This window comes from Geotrypetes seraphini, chromosome 9, assembly GCF_902459505.1.
Source record: "Geotrypetes seraphini chromosome 9, aGeoSer1.1, whole genome shotgun sequence".
NCBI lineage: Eukaryota > Metazoa > Chordata > Amphibia > Gymnophiona > Dermophiidae > Geotrypetes > Geotrypetes seraphini.
Window position 1 is genome coordinate 150146378 of NC_047092.1, and position 14634 is coordinate 150161011.

A 14634-nucleotide genomic window follows, 5' to 3' on the forward strand; every position below is an offset into this window, starting at 1 on the left:
AGTTGTAACAGTTAACCTATTTAGCTTACTTAGTTAGAATGGTTAACTGTAATCTTGTGTAATCCTATTGGAGGGTGTAAATATAGCACACTTAGTTAAAGAGGTTAATAGTAACCTTGTGAAAACATAGTACATGCATGACAGTGTATAAATGCAAATGCAACCATGGTACCCTAGCCAAGCAGCTAGGAGACCGAAAACAATCACAGAAGAATTCACCCAAATCTGTATTTTAAAGTCCATTACAGATGTTTTTATAAACAGCTCTGAACTAACTCACCAGTCATTAGTAGCAGTATAGAAGCTTCCAATAAAGATAAAGGAGTAATGTTAGGAAATTCTTTTTCATAGAGAGGGTGGTAGATGCCTGGAATGCCCTCCCAAGGGAGGTGGCGGATAATGAAAACTATGACATAATTCAAAAAAGCGTGGTATGAACACAGAGGTTCTCTAAGTAGAAAATGAATGGTATAAAACAAACTAAGGTCTGTCTCTGTCTCATATATGGTGATTTGGTTTAGGATGAGCTGGGGAAGGCTTTGATAAAAGCTCCAATGGTTAGAATAGGCTGGAGTGGGCTTCAATAGCAACTCCAGCAGTGGGAACCTAAAGACGACAGTACCAGGTGGATTTTTATGATCTATTGCTGAGAAATATTAAAGAAAAGACAATTTAATCATAAATATACTGTATAATGGCAGACTAGATGGACCGTTCAAGTCTGTATCTGTTGCCATTTACTATGTCACTATACACACACACTGTAAGGCCTCTGTTACTACACATACATACCCTTGTATTGTTAATCTGACTGTATTGTATATTATATTGTACTGTATAACATTTATACTATTACTTAAAGTCATACTGCAAGCACCCCATGTTCTGCATGGAATCTTTGCGATGTAAATCACCTTGAACCTATACAGGCATAGCATGATTCACAAATTTTACCCTGGAACACAAAAACACTTGCTGTGTTCAAGGACTAGTTAGAGAATGACACAGGGAAAAAAATTTGTCCCCGTCCCCGCAAACTGTCTCCTTCCCATCCACACAAGCCTTGAATAGTTATGATTTTATATTGAAATAATTTTATTAAAGTATAAAAAGAAACAATATTCTATACAACTGTCATTTTATAAATCACAAATACAGAAAAAGGATCAAAAAAAACCCTATCTCCTGTCACAACAACCCCTCCACTATCAAGAAAACTGAATGCTACACAGAAAATTCACCCTAACAGAATACCTCGGTCACATACACAGAACATAAATGCCAAATACATAATAGCTGAGGGAGGGGAGCTGGAGCCGCCAGACCCATGAGAAGGGGAGGAGGGGGCTGGAGCCGCCAGACCCATGAGAAGGGGAGGAGGAATGGCTGGAGTCACAAGGGGGGCTGTGATTGTTTGTTGGGTTCCCTACGGGATCAAAGCTTTTTACCGCTCCGTTGTTCCCACACTTGCAGTAAACAGTATATAAGTTTACCTGTTCCTGCGGTTTTACTACAGTTTTCCATAGTTTAGCGCAAGAATCGGTCACCATTTCATTCTCTACTAGAGATCACCATCTCTGCTCTAAAAATGTCTTTAAAAATGTTACATTACAGTTTTAATTATCTGATGTAAATGGGACCAACTCATTGTGAAAAGTTGGATAATACAGAAAACAATGATAATGCCTCATACAATGCATACACAAAGCCAGTAAAAATAGAGTCTGGGTTCAAAACAATATTGTCTCAGATGCAAAACTTCCCTCTATGCTACACAAAAAAACCCAGAAAGAGAAGCCACACTTCCAACGGCAACTGGATGCCTTATTCCACTTGGCATTTCCATAAAGCATGTTTGTGCTATTTTTTTCTCTGCATCACCATACAAATTCTATGCCTAACACAAACTATGGCCCCTATTGTCAACAGTATGCTATAGTTTTCCAGATACATGTTACTTGCCACAATTGGTGTACAGTTACTGCAAAACTCTGCCATTAGCAATTGTGGAGTCTTCCCAGAACTTCTGAAAAAGCTGCCAAGCAATTAATATAGACAAACAGAGAAATATGATGGCAGATAGAAGGCAGAATGGCCCATCCAGTCTGCCCATCCACAGCATCCATTATGTTCTTTCCTCTCTAAGAGATCCCACATGCCTGTTCCATGTTTTCTTGAATTCAGATGCAGTCTGTCTCCACTGCCTCTACTAGGAGACTAGTCCACCCATCTACCACTCTTTCTGTAAAAAAGTATTTCCTTAGATTACTCCTGAGCCTATCACCTCATAACCTCATTCTATGCCCTCTCAGTCTGGAATTTGAGTTCAATTGAAAAAGACTTGCCTCATGTATATTTAAACGTCTCTATTATACCTCTCCTCTCCCACCTTTCCTCCAAAGTATACATATTGAGCAGTGGTCTCAAACGCAAACCCTTTGTAGGGTCACATTTTGGATTTGTAGGTACTTGGAGGGCCGCAGAAAAAATAGTTACTGTAATGTCTTATTAAAAAAATGACAACTTTGCATGAGATAAGTATCTACAAATCCAAAATGTGGATTATCTGAAAGTATCAGAAGTAATTAAGGAAATATTTATAAAACTATAGTTTATAAATCTTTCCTTAATTGCTTCTGATTATTTCAGCTATACACAGCTGAAAGCAGTATAACATGCAGAAAGTGAAAAACTATCAAAGTATCAACTGCAAGTGACAAGATTTTGGACCAACTATTTTGAGGCTCTCGGTATTATAAAGAATGATTCTTTATGGAAAAATTGTGCCTTAAGTGTCTGCAACCACCTTCAGCCCTCACTGCCTCCAGCACTGGACATATGCACAAGCTGCACTGCCTCCAATGGTAACTTTACATTCTGGAATGTTGCTCACCTCACTGCTGTAATCTCACGCAAACGCTTTCCTGCGTCTGTACATGATTGTGAGGTGGAGAGGACAATCACATACAGATGCAGGAAAGCACTTGTGTAAGGTTACAGCAATGATGCGGGCCAACGTTCCAGAACACAACCACTGGACACTTAAAGCACAAGTTTTCCATAAAGAATCATTCTTTATAATACAGAGGGCCTCAAAATAGTACCTGGTGGACCGCATGCGGCCCCCGGGCTCCAAGTTTGAGACCACTGATATTGAGATATTTGAGTCTGAACCTGCACGCCTTATGACAGACTACCAACCATTTTAGTAGTCTTCCTCTGGACCAACTCCATCCTGCTTAAATATTTTTTTAAGGTGCAATCTCCAGAATTGTACACAATATAAAATACTAAATTAGTTCTTTTTTCTTACTGGCCAATCCTCTCCTTATGCATCCAAGCATCCTTCTAGCTTTCGCAGTCACTTTTTCAACCTATTTGGCCACCTTAAGATCATCACATACTATCTTACCCAAGTCCCATTCCTCTTTCATGCACAAAAAGAGTTCTTTTTTTATCCAAGTTAAAAATAAACTCTTGAAAAAACGAAACTCTTTCTAGCCTCTTCCACCAACTTCTCCATGGACTCCCTAACTCTAAGAGGAGCTACCTTCCCCCATCACCCCTTTAATCAAAATCCTAGGAGTTCCATCTTGATGGACAGCTATCCATGATAAGCCAAATGGACCAAGTTGTATGTAAAGGCTTCAGCACTCTCTGGAAACTAAGATCCATAAGAAAATTATTTTGAACAGACACCTTTCCAATTACTAGTCCAATCCCTAATATTAAGCCTCCTGGACTACTGCAACATTTCATACCTAGCAGAACAACACATGCACCTACAGAGACTATCATCCAAAACACCACATTTAGGTTAATCTTCAACTTGAAAAAAATTTGAGCACCTAACTCCATTCTACCAAAAATTACATTGGCTTCTGGTAGACGGAAAAGTTCTCTTCAAGTTTGGATGTATCTTCTACAAAGCGCTTTATGGCCTACTAACCAGTTCCTGTTCTCGTGGCCCAGCCATACCACACACCACCAATCATTCTCTACCTTCCCCTCCGTCAAAGGCTGGACTCAGAAAAGGTTCATTAATAGACTCCTATCTTACCAAGCCATTTCCAAGGATCCCGAACTGTGCCAAATGGTTAGAATATTTGCCTCATACATGCACTTCAGAAAACTTATAAAACTCATCTTTTCTCTAAATTCTTGTAATCCTTCCTAAGATGTACATTTATCATTAATTGATCAATTTTTAAGTTCTATTGTAGCTCACTGACAATAGTCAGGCCGCCGCTCTTGTAAACCACATAGAACCGAAAGGCTTTTGCAATATATAAATACAAATTTATGTTATGTTCACCCCCTAAACTCTACCATTACCTCAGGTTTCTGCAGCCCAAATGCATTACCATGCATTTCTTAGCATTAAATCTTAGCTACCAAATTTCAGACCATTCCTCAAGCTTCACTAGGTCCTTCCTCATGTTTTCCACACCATAAGGGGTGTCTACACTATTCCAGATTTTGTTATCACTTTCAATCATACATGAAGTGCAAATCAGATAATGTACAATACATTTAACTATACCTCTTCAACTGATGTTAACTGCCACAGGTATTTAGCCCACAGTAACAACATTATGCTTACTTAAGGCTCAGGCCCCCACCTACTTCTCAAAAATGGTGTTTTCATTTAGCCTTTTGTTGCAGAAATTAGCACATATGAATATTTAATACCCACTACCACACTAAAAACAGCATTTCCCCCTGGGAAAAGCATATAAGATTATTATCTGAGCACATTCCCAAAAAAATCGTTTTACTGTATTTTATATTCAAATTATTAAAGGCTCAAATTTTGAGTGTTAACTGCATGGAAACAGTTATTAAAATATCCCTCAAAAGTAGTGTAAATATGGTTTCTTAAGTATGACTAAATGACCAATGCATTAAACACAGCAAACAATATATAGTAAATAGTGTACTTGAATGTAGCTCTCCTTGGATTTCTACCAAAAAAGCGAGCACCAAATTCATACAAAACATACACTATGTGTATAAGACTTAGGATTAGATGCACTAAAGTCAGTGATCGTTGCTAAACCTATTTTCACAGCTTTAGCGACGATCACTGTTACTGACTTGCTGCACAAAATGGCCCACTGCGCGGTTTTCCCTTCAATCGCCCATTTTCTAATCCAGCCATGCAAATTAGCTAAAACTCCATGCAAATTAGCCAAGCGATTCCACTAACATACTTGGCTATTCCAAATGGGGTTTTAGCGATCGTAAAAACTGACTGGGGCTAGGCCTATCAGTAACTGTGTTACCGACAAGTCTGCCTGTTTCTTTTTCTTTTTTTTTTCAATGGTACAGATATTTTACGTGTGTTACACACGTAAAATATCTGCCCCATTTTTTAAAAAATGTAAAAAAGTCACCACCCCCCAAGCTACTGTATCCCTCGAACCCAAATGGCAGGAGGGATGCCCACTCCCTTCTGCCATCCCAATGACACCCCATGCAGCAAAACAAGAGAGATGCACACTCCCTGCCACGAAGGAACCGCCCGTTCAACCACCCCCCGCCATACCTTTTAGATTGGGAGCAGGAGGGGGTGCTCAGTCCCTCCTTCTCCGAGGCTGCCAAGTCTACAATGCCAGGCCTTCCCCTCACTGGTGCATCATATGATGCACAGGGAGGGGCCTAAGTCCCTGATTGGCTCAGGTGCCTCCGGCCCCTCCCCTTGGGAGAGGTCTTAGGCATCTGAGCCAATCAGGGACTTCCTTAGGCTCCTCCCCTTGTATCCAGGATAGAGGAAGGAGCCTAAGGAAGTCCCTGATTGGCTCAGATGCCTAACACCCCTCCCAAAGGGAGGGGCCTGAAGCACCAGAGCCAATCAGAGCCTTAGGCCCCTCCCCGTGCATCACATGATGCACCGTGGAGGGGGAAGGCCCGGTATTGTAGACTTGGGGGCCTTGGGACTGAGCACCCCTTCTGCTCCCAACTTAAAAAGGTACGAGGGAAGGTTTGAGGGGGGCATCCCTCCTGCCTTTTTTGGGTGGAGGGGAGGGGTTGGGCAATTGGCACGGGAGGTCCTTTGTGGCAGGAGGGAGTAGGCATCCCTCCTGACATTTCTGGGGGGTTCAGGGGGAGACTTTTTTTTTAAACACACATCTGTGCCATTAAAAAAAAAAAAGCCCCAACAGCAGTGACAGGAGGCTGCTTCCCCTGTGACTGCTGTTATAGCTCTGCGCATGTGTCAATCACTCACTGAGCAATTGATCAGTCACATTTGCATGCAAACTTGATAGTGCATCGATCCCTACTGGAGAATCGGCCAACAGCGATCGAGTCTGTATCTTTAGTGCATCTAGCCCTTAAACCGTTATAGAACAGAAATGCTCTAATAAAAGTCAGTGCAACACAAGATACCTAACCCAACAAAACCAACGCAAGAGTCTGGTTCTTCCCCCAATTTATTTCAAGTTATTTTCTTTAACATGGTGCTATGGCAAAAACCCACACAAAATGATTGCTCCCTTCAAGATCATTCTTACAGTGAATAAACAAATTTTTACTGGGTTCACAAGACTGTGTATAATCCAGCTCATAACAAAAAGCATCAATTTTAGCCTTGTTTACATAAACATACTATATTCTCATATAGTACCACTAGATGTATATCAAAATTAAAGTAGTCCTCCCAACTGCACAGAAAATAAAAATGGGACTAATTTATAATAAAGTTAATCAATCAAAATACAAACCTAGCATTTTGTTTTCAATTATACTACCTTTTTTTCTGCAAAGAATTCTAGAAGTATTCTTTCTTGACAAACGAAAGTTCAAATGTAGTACTGAAAAGGCAGCTTCATTTTTGAAACAGGAATTAACCATGGAGTATTACCTAAAAGCATACCTACAAAAAAAAGAAAGAAAATCGTACACAACTGGTTAAAAAGTCAACATCCCCAACACACATGACAGTCAAAGGCAGTGCAAGAATTAGACTTCCAGACCAAAGACTAGTATTTAAGGCTTTCTGATCATATCCTGTCATTATATATATATTAACCAAGTCTAACCTCTAGAACTAGGCACCACTTCACCTCAAAGCCAGGGATCGTGTATGGAACTTAAAGCCATATTTCACTGTCCTGCTGCACTCAAATTACACCGTAGGCGACGTGCAGTTCAAATGGTTATGACTTTTCTACTTTTGGAAATCTTACTCGTTCACGATGATAATAAATTCACAATAAAGAAGTGCCCGCCGAAGCGTTGAATCTTGGTGCAGGGCATTGTGTTTACACTTAAACTCACACTGACGTAGCACGATTCGAGGGCTCTCAGTCCGGCTCCGAAAGCAAACTAAACATGTAGTACTTTTGGTCTGACGAAATGCCCACTTGAGGGTGACTTTAGGCCGAACCAAACATCGCTTTTCTTCCTTGTGTGTAAATGCGACACAATCGGGCCTACCATGCAGGCCTCTCAAACATACAAGCAGGACCTTTGTTCCAAACGGCGACTTTTTCTCTTAAACCCTCCATAACTTTATTCGTTTTAAAACATGCACAGGCCAGGAAGCGACCGACAGGCCAGACAGTCACTGTCTCCCGGGCCGCAGCAGGGGAACATTTCCACTTAACCCCTTCGGAAAGTTGAGAAAAAGGCCCGCTGACTCGGAAAAAGCCCCGGCTTCAGGTTCTCTGGTTCACTGGCAGAGCTGCAACCAGAAGCGAGCCAGAAGGCAGGCTAAAAACACAGATCATCTTACCCACAGTGGCTGAGCAGTTTCGGGTTTATCAAGCAGGGTAATAAAAGTCACCTTCCTCCCCAGCCCCGGAAGAGGGCGACCCCCAAACTAGGATATGGAAAGAAAATCAGCAACAAGAAAGACACTGGGTTTCTGTTTTACGGGAGGAGGGGGGAGAAGCCAGCACTTCACATCTAAGCAGCCAAAGGGGTGGGAGAAAAGGACCCCCTTAGATCTTTACACAACATTTAGGACCCCATTCCCACAGACAGTACTTAGAAATGCAAACAGTAGGTATTACTAAAAAAAAAATACACATTTTATAGACGTAGATAAACATAGATCAAAATCTTGTGGGTCGGTTCTAGGTTTAAAAAAAACAACAACCCACTTTGTTCAAAACTGAAAGAGACAAAGAAAGGGGAATAAGCAAGTTAGGCTTAAGTCCAAACACTGTTTTTAAAAAAAGTGTAGATGTTAGCTCTTGCGCCAGGCTGCCTTTTGTTTTCACGGGTCCCAGCAATCGGTTCGGACTCCGACTTGCCTTCTCTCTTTGAGAATAAAATCATTTCGGGCTTAGTGTCAGAATAACCACTTTTTCACTAGTCTTTTAGTACTGGAAAGGCGAGTTGCCATTTTGTTATTTCCACTTCCAAAACCCATGTCCCCATTACCTCTTTCTTTTTTTTTTAACTGCTTACATCACACAAACAGGAAAGGAACTCAATTCAATAGATGACAACAGTGTTTTGAGACTTTCAACTCTACGTCCATTTCTCGTGCTAAAATATGGGAAAATGCAAACCCCCGGAGCTCCCCTGGGGCTTTAAGTACAGGAATCTGTCAGGGCCGTGCCATAGCGCAGTGACTTTTTCGTTTAATTTACCTAGATTTGTTCCACTGTTCTAGCTACAGCCTGTTCGCCAGCTTCCAATCTCCCAGCTCTCCCTTCAATTATCAGCTGAAGCCACACAACTCGCTTCGTACCCTTCCGCCGGCTCCACAGGCGCACTACTTTCCCGACTGCAGCCCTGCATAGCGAGCTCCCCTGGACTTACGGCTCTTGACAGCGCCGACCTATCCACCCGCCACACCTTCACACCCAAGCCCCCTCTCCTGGTGACTGCCCTTCTATGTAGCCCTAGCACCTTTTCTTCGGCTTCAGAAAATTGCGTTACTGTGGCTGCCAACGATGCTGTTCCGCCAGGTCATAACCCCTCACTCACCATAACTGTTTCCCATAGGTCGCTTTGATTTAAGGGATTTTTTTTTTCAAGTAGTACAGGATAAACGTTTCTTATTTGTTGCCTCGACAGGTTTCTATGAGTTGTTATGTTTTAAAATGGCTGGAATTTATTTCGTATTTCTTTCTTGGCTAAATGACCTTTAAAACCCGCCTCTTCCTGGTTGCCGTGGAAACATTAATAAGCGTCTTAACATGGCGTCCCTACTGCCCGACTGTCTTTTTGATGTGTCTAGTCAAGCTCCAGCACCAAGCAAAGACTTTTACCAGCTTCTTATAACCAAGATTGAAGTAAGTATTCTGATAATATGCATTTCATAGAAGTACGATATCTCTTCATTAAACTGTTATAATAAAAATCTTTCACTTGGCGTTTAGGCGATTAAATAATTTTTTCTTCCAGGATCTGCTGCAGATTAAATATGCTGGGGGGTTTCACATAGACATTAATTCAACTTCATCCAATTTATATTTCATTTATTGATAATAACTTTTTTTTTTTGCAGATAAACACTTTTTTAAATGCATTTTTATGGCAAATATCTTTGGTGCAACCGTGTATGAACAAACTGGTAGCAGCTGATTTTTATACCAAGACCTCAAACACCCAAGACACTACTTGTACTTGTTTCGTGTCCTTACTGGGGTGACGTATTCATCATCCTTCTTGTTGATTTTTTAATGCAGGCTAAACCATAATGCATCTATGTGGTGCTGTAAATAATTTAAGGAAGAGCATTTAACCCTGCCGTTTCACTGGTATGTTTCCTTAGGGGCAGTTGCAAATATCTTTGGTGAACATTATTTAGAAACCCTGCTTTACATTATAGCCCATTTGATGTTAGTTTTCTGCTAATCTTTATCTTTTAAAGAATTTTGTATATGGAGATGGAGAAGTAAAAAATAAAGTCAAATAAAACTTAAATCATATTTTTAAATGACATTGTTATGGGCAAATCCTTATGATGTTAATTTTAGAACACATCATAAATACCAATGTGTTTTTATAAAGTAGTTTTTCTAAACCTGCTACAATTGTGTGTAAATGCACTTGCATGCCTTTTTTGTGCAGTTGTAGCTCAAATCACATTAGATATTTTTCGGTCTACAAAGGCTTACAGTCTAAGGGATCCTTTTATTAAGCTGTATAAAGTGGCCTTAGAGTGCTTTTGCATAAGTTTTTCCCTCACTCTAAGGCAATTTTTTACCATAGCCATAAAAATGGCCATTTTCTATTTTTCACATTGTTGTTGTTAAAATAATTAGCATGCATGCACTTACCGCCACCCATTTTATAGGCAGTAAGGATTCACACGCTACTTCTGAGCTAACCAGTGGTAATGTAGCTGCACTGAATAGCACAGACACACACCCTAAAAAAAACTAAAAATATTTGTTAATGCACACTAGTTTGATATTTATTGTAGGATGTCTTTGGTGCACCATTTTAAATTGCATAAGGCATAAATTAGTGCACACAGTTTAGTAAAAGAGCCCTTCAGTCTGTACCTGAAGCAATTGAGGGATCATTTTACTAAGCTGCATTAGGTGCTAATATGCACTAAATATTTCAAATTATTTTTAGGAGATATTTCAGGAATGTTTCTCCACTAACCAATTAGTACATCTACATTATTGAGCACTAACTGGTTAATGCACTGATAAAAACAGGAAGCCTTACCACCTACACAATGTGTGGCTCCAAGATATGTTTAAGTAATTCATTCATTTCACAGAACTTTGTTGCTGTAGCTACTTTTTGCCAGGACATGTGAGCTAGGCATTGTGAGCAATGTAGTTTTACATATGCTGCTTACCTGTACAAGCTTCTCTGCCAGTGGTCTTCCCCTAAGACCACATTTCATTTTTCTCTCACCTAAACCTGCATCCTTTGTCTCACTTCTGGCTCACCTTCACTTTCCGAGCTACCTGGTGCTAAGTTCTGCTCCTATTTGCTTCTGACTCTACCCTTCCCTTGGCCTTGTGGGAACTCTCTGTCTATAAAGACAGTCCTAAAGTTTAGCTTTCTGGTAGATTTAGTGCACGTCTGGGACAACTTGCTAAATAAGACAGAAAAATATACTTAAGTGGTAATTTTTAATTAATGCAAAAAATTGAAAAGAGCCATTTTATAGCCTTGGTGTGCAGAAAAGATCTGCCTGAGGGTACACTAAGGTCTATTTTAGTGCAGTTTAGTAAAAGGGCCCCTAAGTGACTTGTTTAAGATCACAAAGAGCCATTGTGTTATTTTTGCACAAATTAAACAATGCACAAAATTTAATGCAAGCCACATTCCTGATCTCTCTTCTTTCAGTAAGTTCCCCCCTCCCCTATGTTAAACATATCTCTCTTCTGTTCAGAATCTCCCTCTCACTCTCCTCCATCTAGTGACATCCCTCTCTTGCTTTCTTTCCCCTTGACTAGTGTTTCTCCCTTTCCCCTATCCTTCCATTCTCAACATCCCCATCTTTCTCTCTCCATCCATTCACTGTTTCCAGCATAATCTTCAATTTCCTCCCTATGTTCATCTCTTTCTATCCTCTAGCCTCCCAGCATCTGCCTCTCTTTCTCTCCCTATTCCCTCCAACTTCAGCATCTCCTCCTATTTCTTTCTATCTTCTCCCTTTGTCAAGCATTTCCCTCTGTCTCTGCAAGCATCTCCCTCTCTCTCTCTCCTCCTCCTCTCCAGCATCTGTTCTCCATTTCTCTGTGCACCCCCTATCCAGCATCTCCTCTGTCTCTCAATTCCTACCTCTGCACTCTTTCCCAGGGGCCTAGACGAAAACCAGGAAGGGGGTACAAAAGCTGACCTTCAACCTATGCCTCCTTTAGCTTGAGTCCAGCTTGGTGCCCTCTATGGTATGGGGGGTCCAGGGTAATTGCCCTGTTTACCAGCCCTTCTGCTCTTCCCTTATCCCTCCTAATGTCCAGCATTTCCTGTAAATTTTCCTATGCCTTGTGTCCAACATTTCCCCTCTAACTGTTTCCCTCCATGTCCAGAATCTACTCTCTTCTCTATCTTCCTATATCCCACTGCTTTCATATGTTCCCTACTGTCCATTTCAACTCCATTTTCCTATGTTCTATGTTTTCATTGCCCCTCTGTTCAACATCTCTCCATCATGTCCAGCGTTTCGACTCCATCTGCATATGTCCCCCCATTTTCAGTATCTTCCATTTCCTTATGTTCTCCAGTGTTCAGAATATCCTCTCTCTCCCCCCCCCCCCATTCCCATCTCCTACATGTCCACCATTTGTACTCTCCTGATCATATCCAGAATTAGCACTCTTCCCATCTTTTCTCATGTCCAGCTTTATTCCTTTTACCTCTCTGTGTCCAATAATCTTATGTCCGCCTCCCTATGCCCTCTAGTCTAGATCCTCCCAAGTGCATGGTTGTCACCACTGATGCAAGTCTCCTGGAAGGGGAGCACATTGGTTTGGGCCATTTGGCACAAGGTTGATGATTTCATTAGGAAGCGATCTGACTAGTCATTAAACTGGAAGCAAGAGCTGTCCATCTTGCACTGCATCCTGCCCCTCGTTCATGGCAAAGTAGTTTGCATAATGTTAGAAAATGAAGGCCATTTTTGATATGACATCTAAATCCAAGTTTAGATGTTTTCGGAAGTGTACCCAAAAATCAGGGTAGAGAAAATGGCCATTTTTGAAACAGCAATGCATCTATTTTTTTAATGACCATTTCTAGATGTATTTGCCCTTATTGCGTCTATCTTTATGAAGAAAAAAAAAAAACACATCCAAATGAAAAACACACACAATAAGCCATTGGGCTGTAGGAGGGTCCAGCATTTGTAGTAGACTGGCCATACCAACATCACAGCAGAGCAGTGGGACACTTTAGGAGACACTGCAGTGAACCTCACATAAAATGTCCCAGGTAAACATCTCACCATAACCCCCTTATGGTGTTTGGGGAGTCTTCCAAAACCTACTGGACCCAACTGTAACTACACCAATAGCTCTTTTGCCTGCAGATATCACCTGTATGTAGCTACAGTAGGTTTTGGGTGGGTTTTGGTAGACTCGCACTTCCCATCACAAGTGTAGTACAGTACTTAGAGTGGGGTGTGGGCGTGGGTTCCCTACTCTGGTGTCCCTTCACTGACCACCAGGCTCCTCCAGAGACCTGCTTGCTGCTCTACTAGGACTGTGCATACCATCTGAAGCTGTCAGGTATGTATTATTTTAGCCACATCTTTGAGAGGTGAGAGGAGGTTAATGACCGCTAGAGGAGTATGGGAGATTATGTTTACATTCTTCTAGAGGTCATCTGGTCAGTATGGGCACCTTTTTGGCACGTATTCATTATTAAAACAGGTCTTTCTCCAAATGTCAAAATTGTGTATTGGACATATTCTTAAATGTTTCATTAAGGCAGAAAAACATTCAAATCATAAGCCCACCCTAGTCCCACCCGCACCATGCCTCCAACACACCCCTTGGGATTTAGACAAACTGCAGATGAACAGCTTAAAAATCCATCTAGAAAATAGGTTTTGAAAATCACAAATTGGAATGGTTTGGGGAGAAAAATGTCCATCTGCCCCTTTATGCCACTTTTGAAAATGAGCCCCATTGTCACAGTGGTGGCATATATGAACAAGAGAGTGGGATTTGAAGCGAGGCAGTGGCACTGGAAGCAACGGGCATCCGCGGCTGAGCCAAGAGCCATTTGGTTGCACTTTCAATGGTGCACATTGCCAGGACGGAGAACTTCTAGGCAGACTTTCTCAGCGGCAATTCACTGGACCCAAGGGAGTGGGAGATGGGTATAGAAATGTTCCAGATCCTGATGAAGTGCTCGGGTCTATTGTTTCTTGTCAGAATGCCAAATGATCCAATTTCTTCAGTTGCAGAAAGAAATATGGCTTTGCCAACATCAATGCCCTAGTTCAGGCCTGGCCTTGGCAGAAGCCTCTCTATATCTTCCCTCCATGGCTTCTGATAAGCTGAGTCCTATGGGAGATTGTTTGTCATCACATTCTGGTGCTTCTGATTGCCCTGGAGTGGCCAAAGTGTGCTTGGTACATGAACCTGATGAAGGAGGGATCTGCTGAAATATGAAGTATCCTGATCCCTTCTGGCTTAAGGTTTGACCCTTGAGAGGAAGTGCTTGAGGAGGCATGGTTTTTCTTCTTTATTTTTTTCCACCCTTTTGAAGGCTCAGATAGGGTCTATCTCCCTTTTTCCAGTGCAATAGGGATGGTATGCTAAACCATTGAGATATCCAAATCTGCTCACGAGCATACTGCAGAAGATATCAATTGCAACTTTTCAACTCTTACTCCTTTTCTGTGGTCTCTGCTGCCCCTTCAGTTCTTCCTTCTGCAAGCAAGCATGAAAGTGTCTTTCTGATCTGCTCTGTTTATTTCTTTATTGTTTTGCTATTTTTTCAGCTTCTCTGTGGAATTTTTGTGCGGTTTAGATATCTCAGTTCAAAGGGACTGCTCTGTCTGCTCAGAGAGGACCATACATTTAAGTCTGCTTCTGGCAAGTGTATCTCTCAGGAACCTGTACAGCCAGCCTGCTGAAGCTCAGGGTTCCAAGCCCTCAGCACTTGCTCACTTCCTTGACTTGGCCAGGAGCTTGAGCGCAGGCTGTTAAGCATCAATAGCAGTCCTTTGGCGCGCTCAGGCTGCAATTTTCATCC

The 14634-nt window shown here is 41.5% G+C and overlaps 2 protein-coding genes across 11 annotated transcripts in view; one reads left to right on the top strand and one right to left on the bottom strand.

Moving 5' to 3' along the window:
• The window catches only part of TRIP12 (thyroid hormone receptor interactor 12), a 448602-nt gene extending 439519 nt beyond the window's left edge, over nucleotides 1-9083 (bottom strand). For 4 of the 10 annotated variants that reach the window (XM_033958334.1, XM_033958333.1, XM_033958332.1 and 1 more), the window contains exons 1-2: nucleotides 8604-8739; nucleotides 6753-6877 (exon numbers count right to left, since the gene is read on the bottom strand). The gene's annotated coding sequence lies outside the window, so the exon portion shown is untranslated. The other 6 variants (XM_033958326.1, XM_033958328.1, XM_033958331.1 and 3 more) reach the window with 6 other exon arrangements.
• FBXO36 (F-box protein 36) overlaps nucleotides 8584-14634 on the top strand; it is a 73773-nt gene continuing 67722 nt past the window's right edge. Inside the window, exon 1 of the mRNA XM_033958335.1 lies at nucleotides 8584-9251. Coding sequence (XP_033814226.1) covers nucleotides 9156-9251 — 96 coding nt within the window. The 5' untranslated portion in view covers nucleotides 8584-9155. The remainder of the gene's footprint in view (nucleotides 9252-14634) is intronic.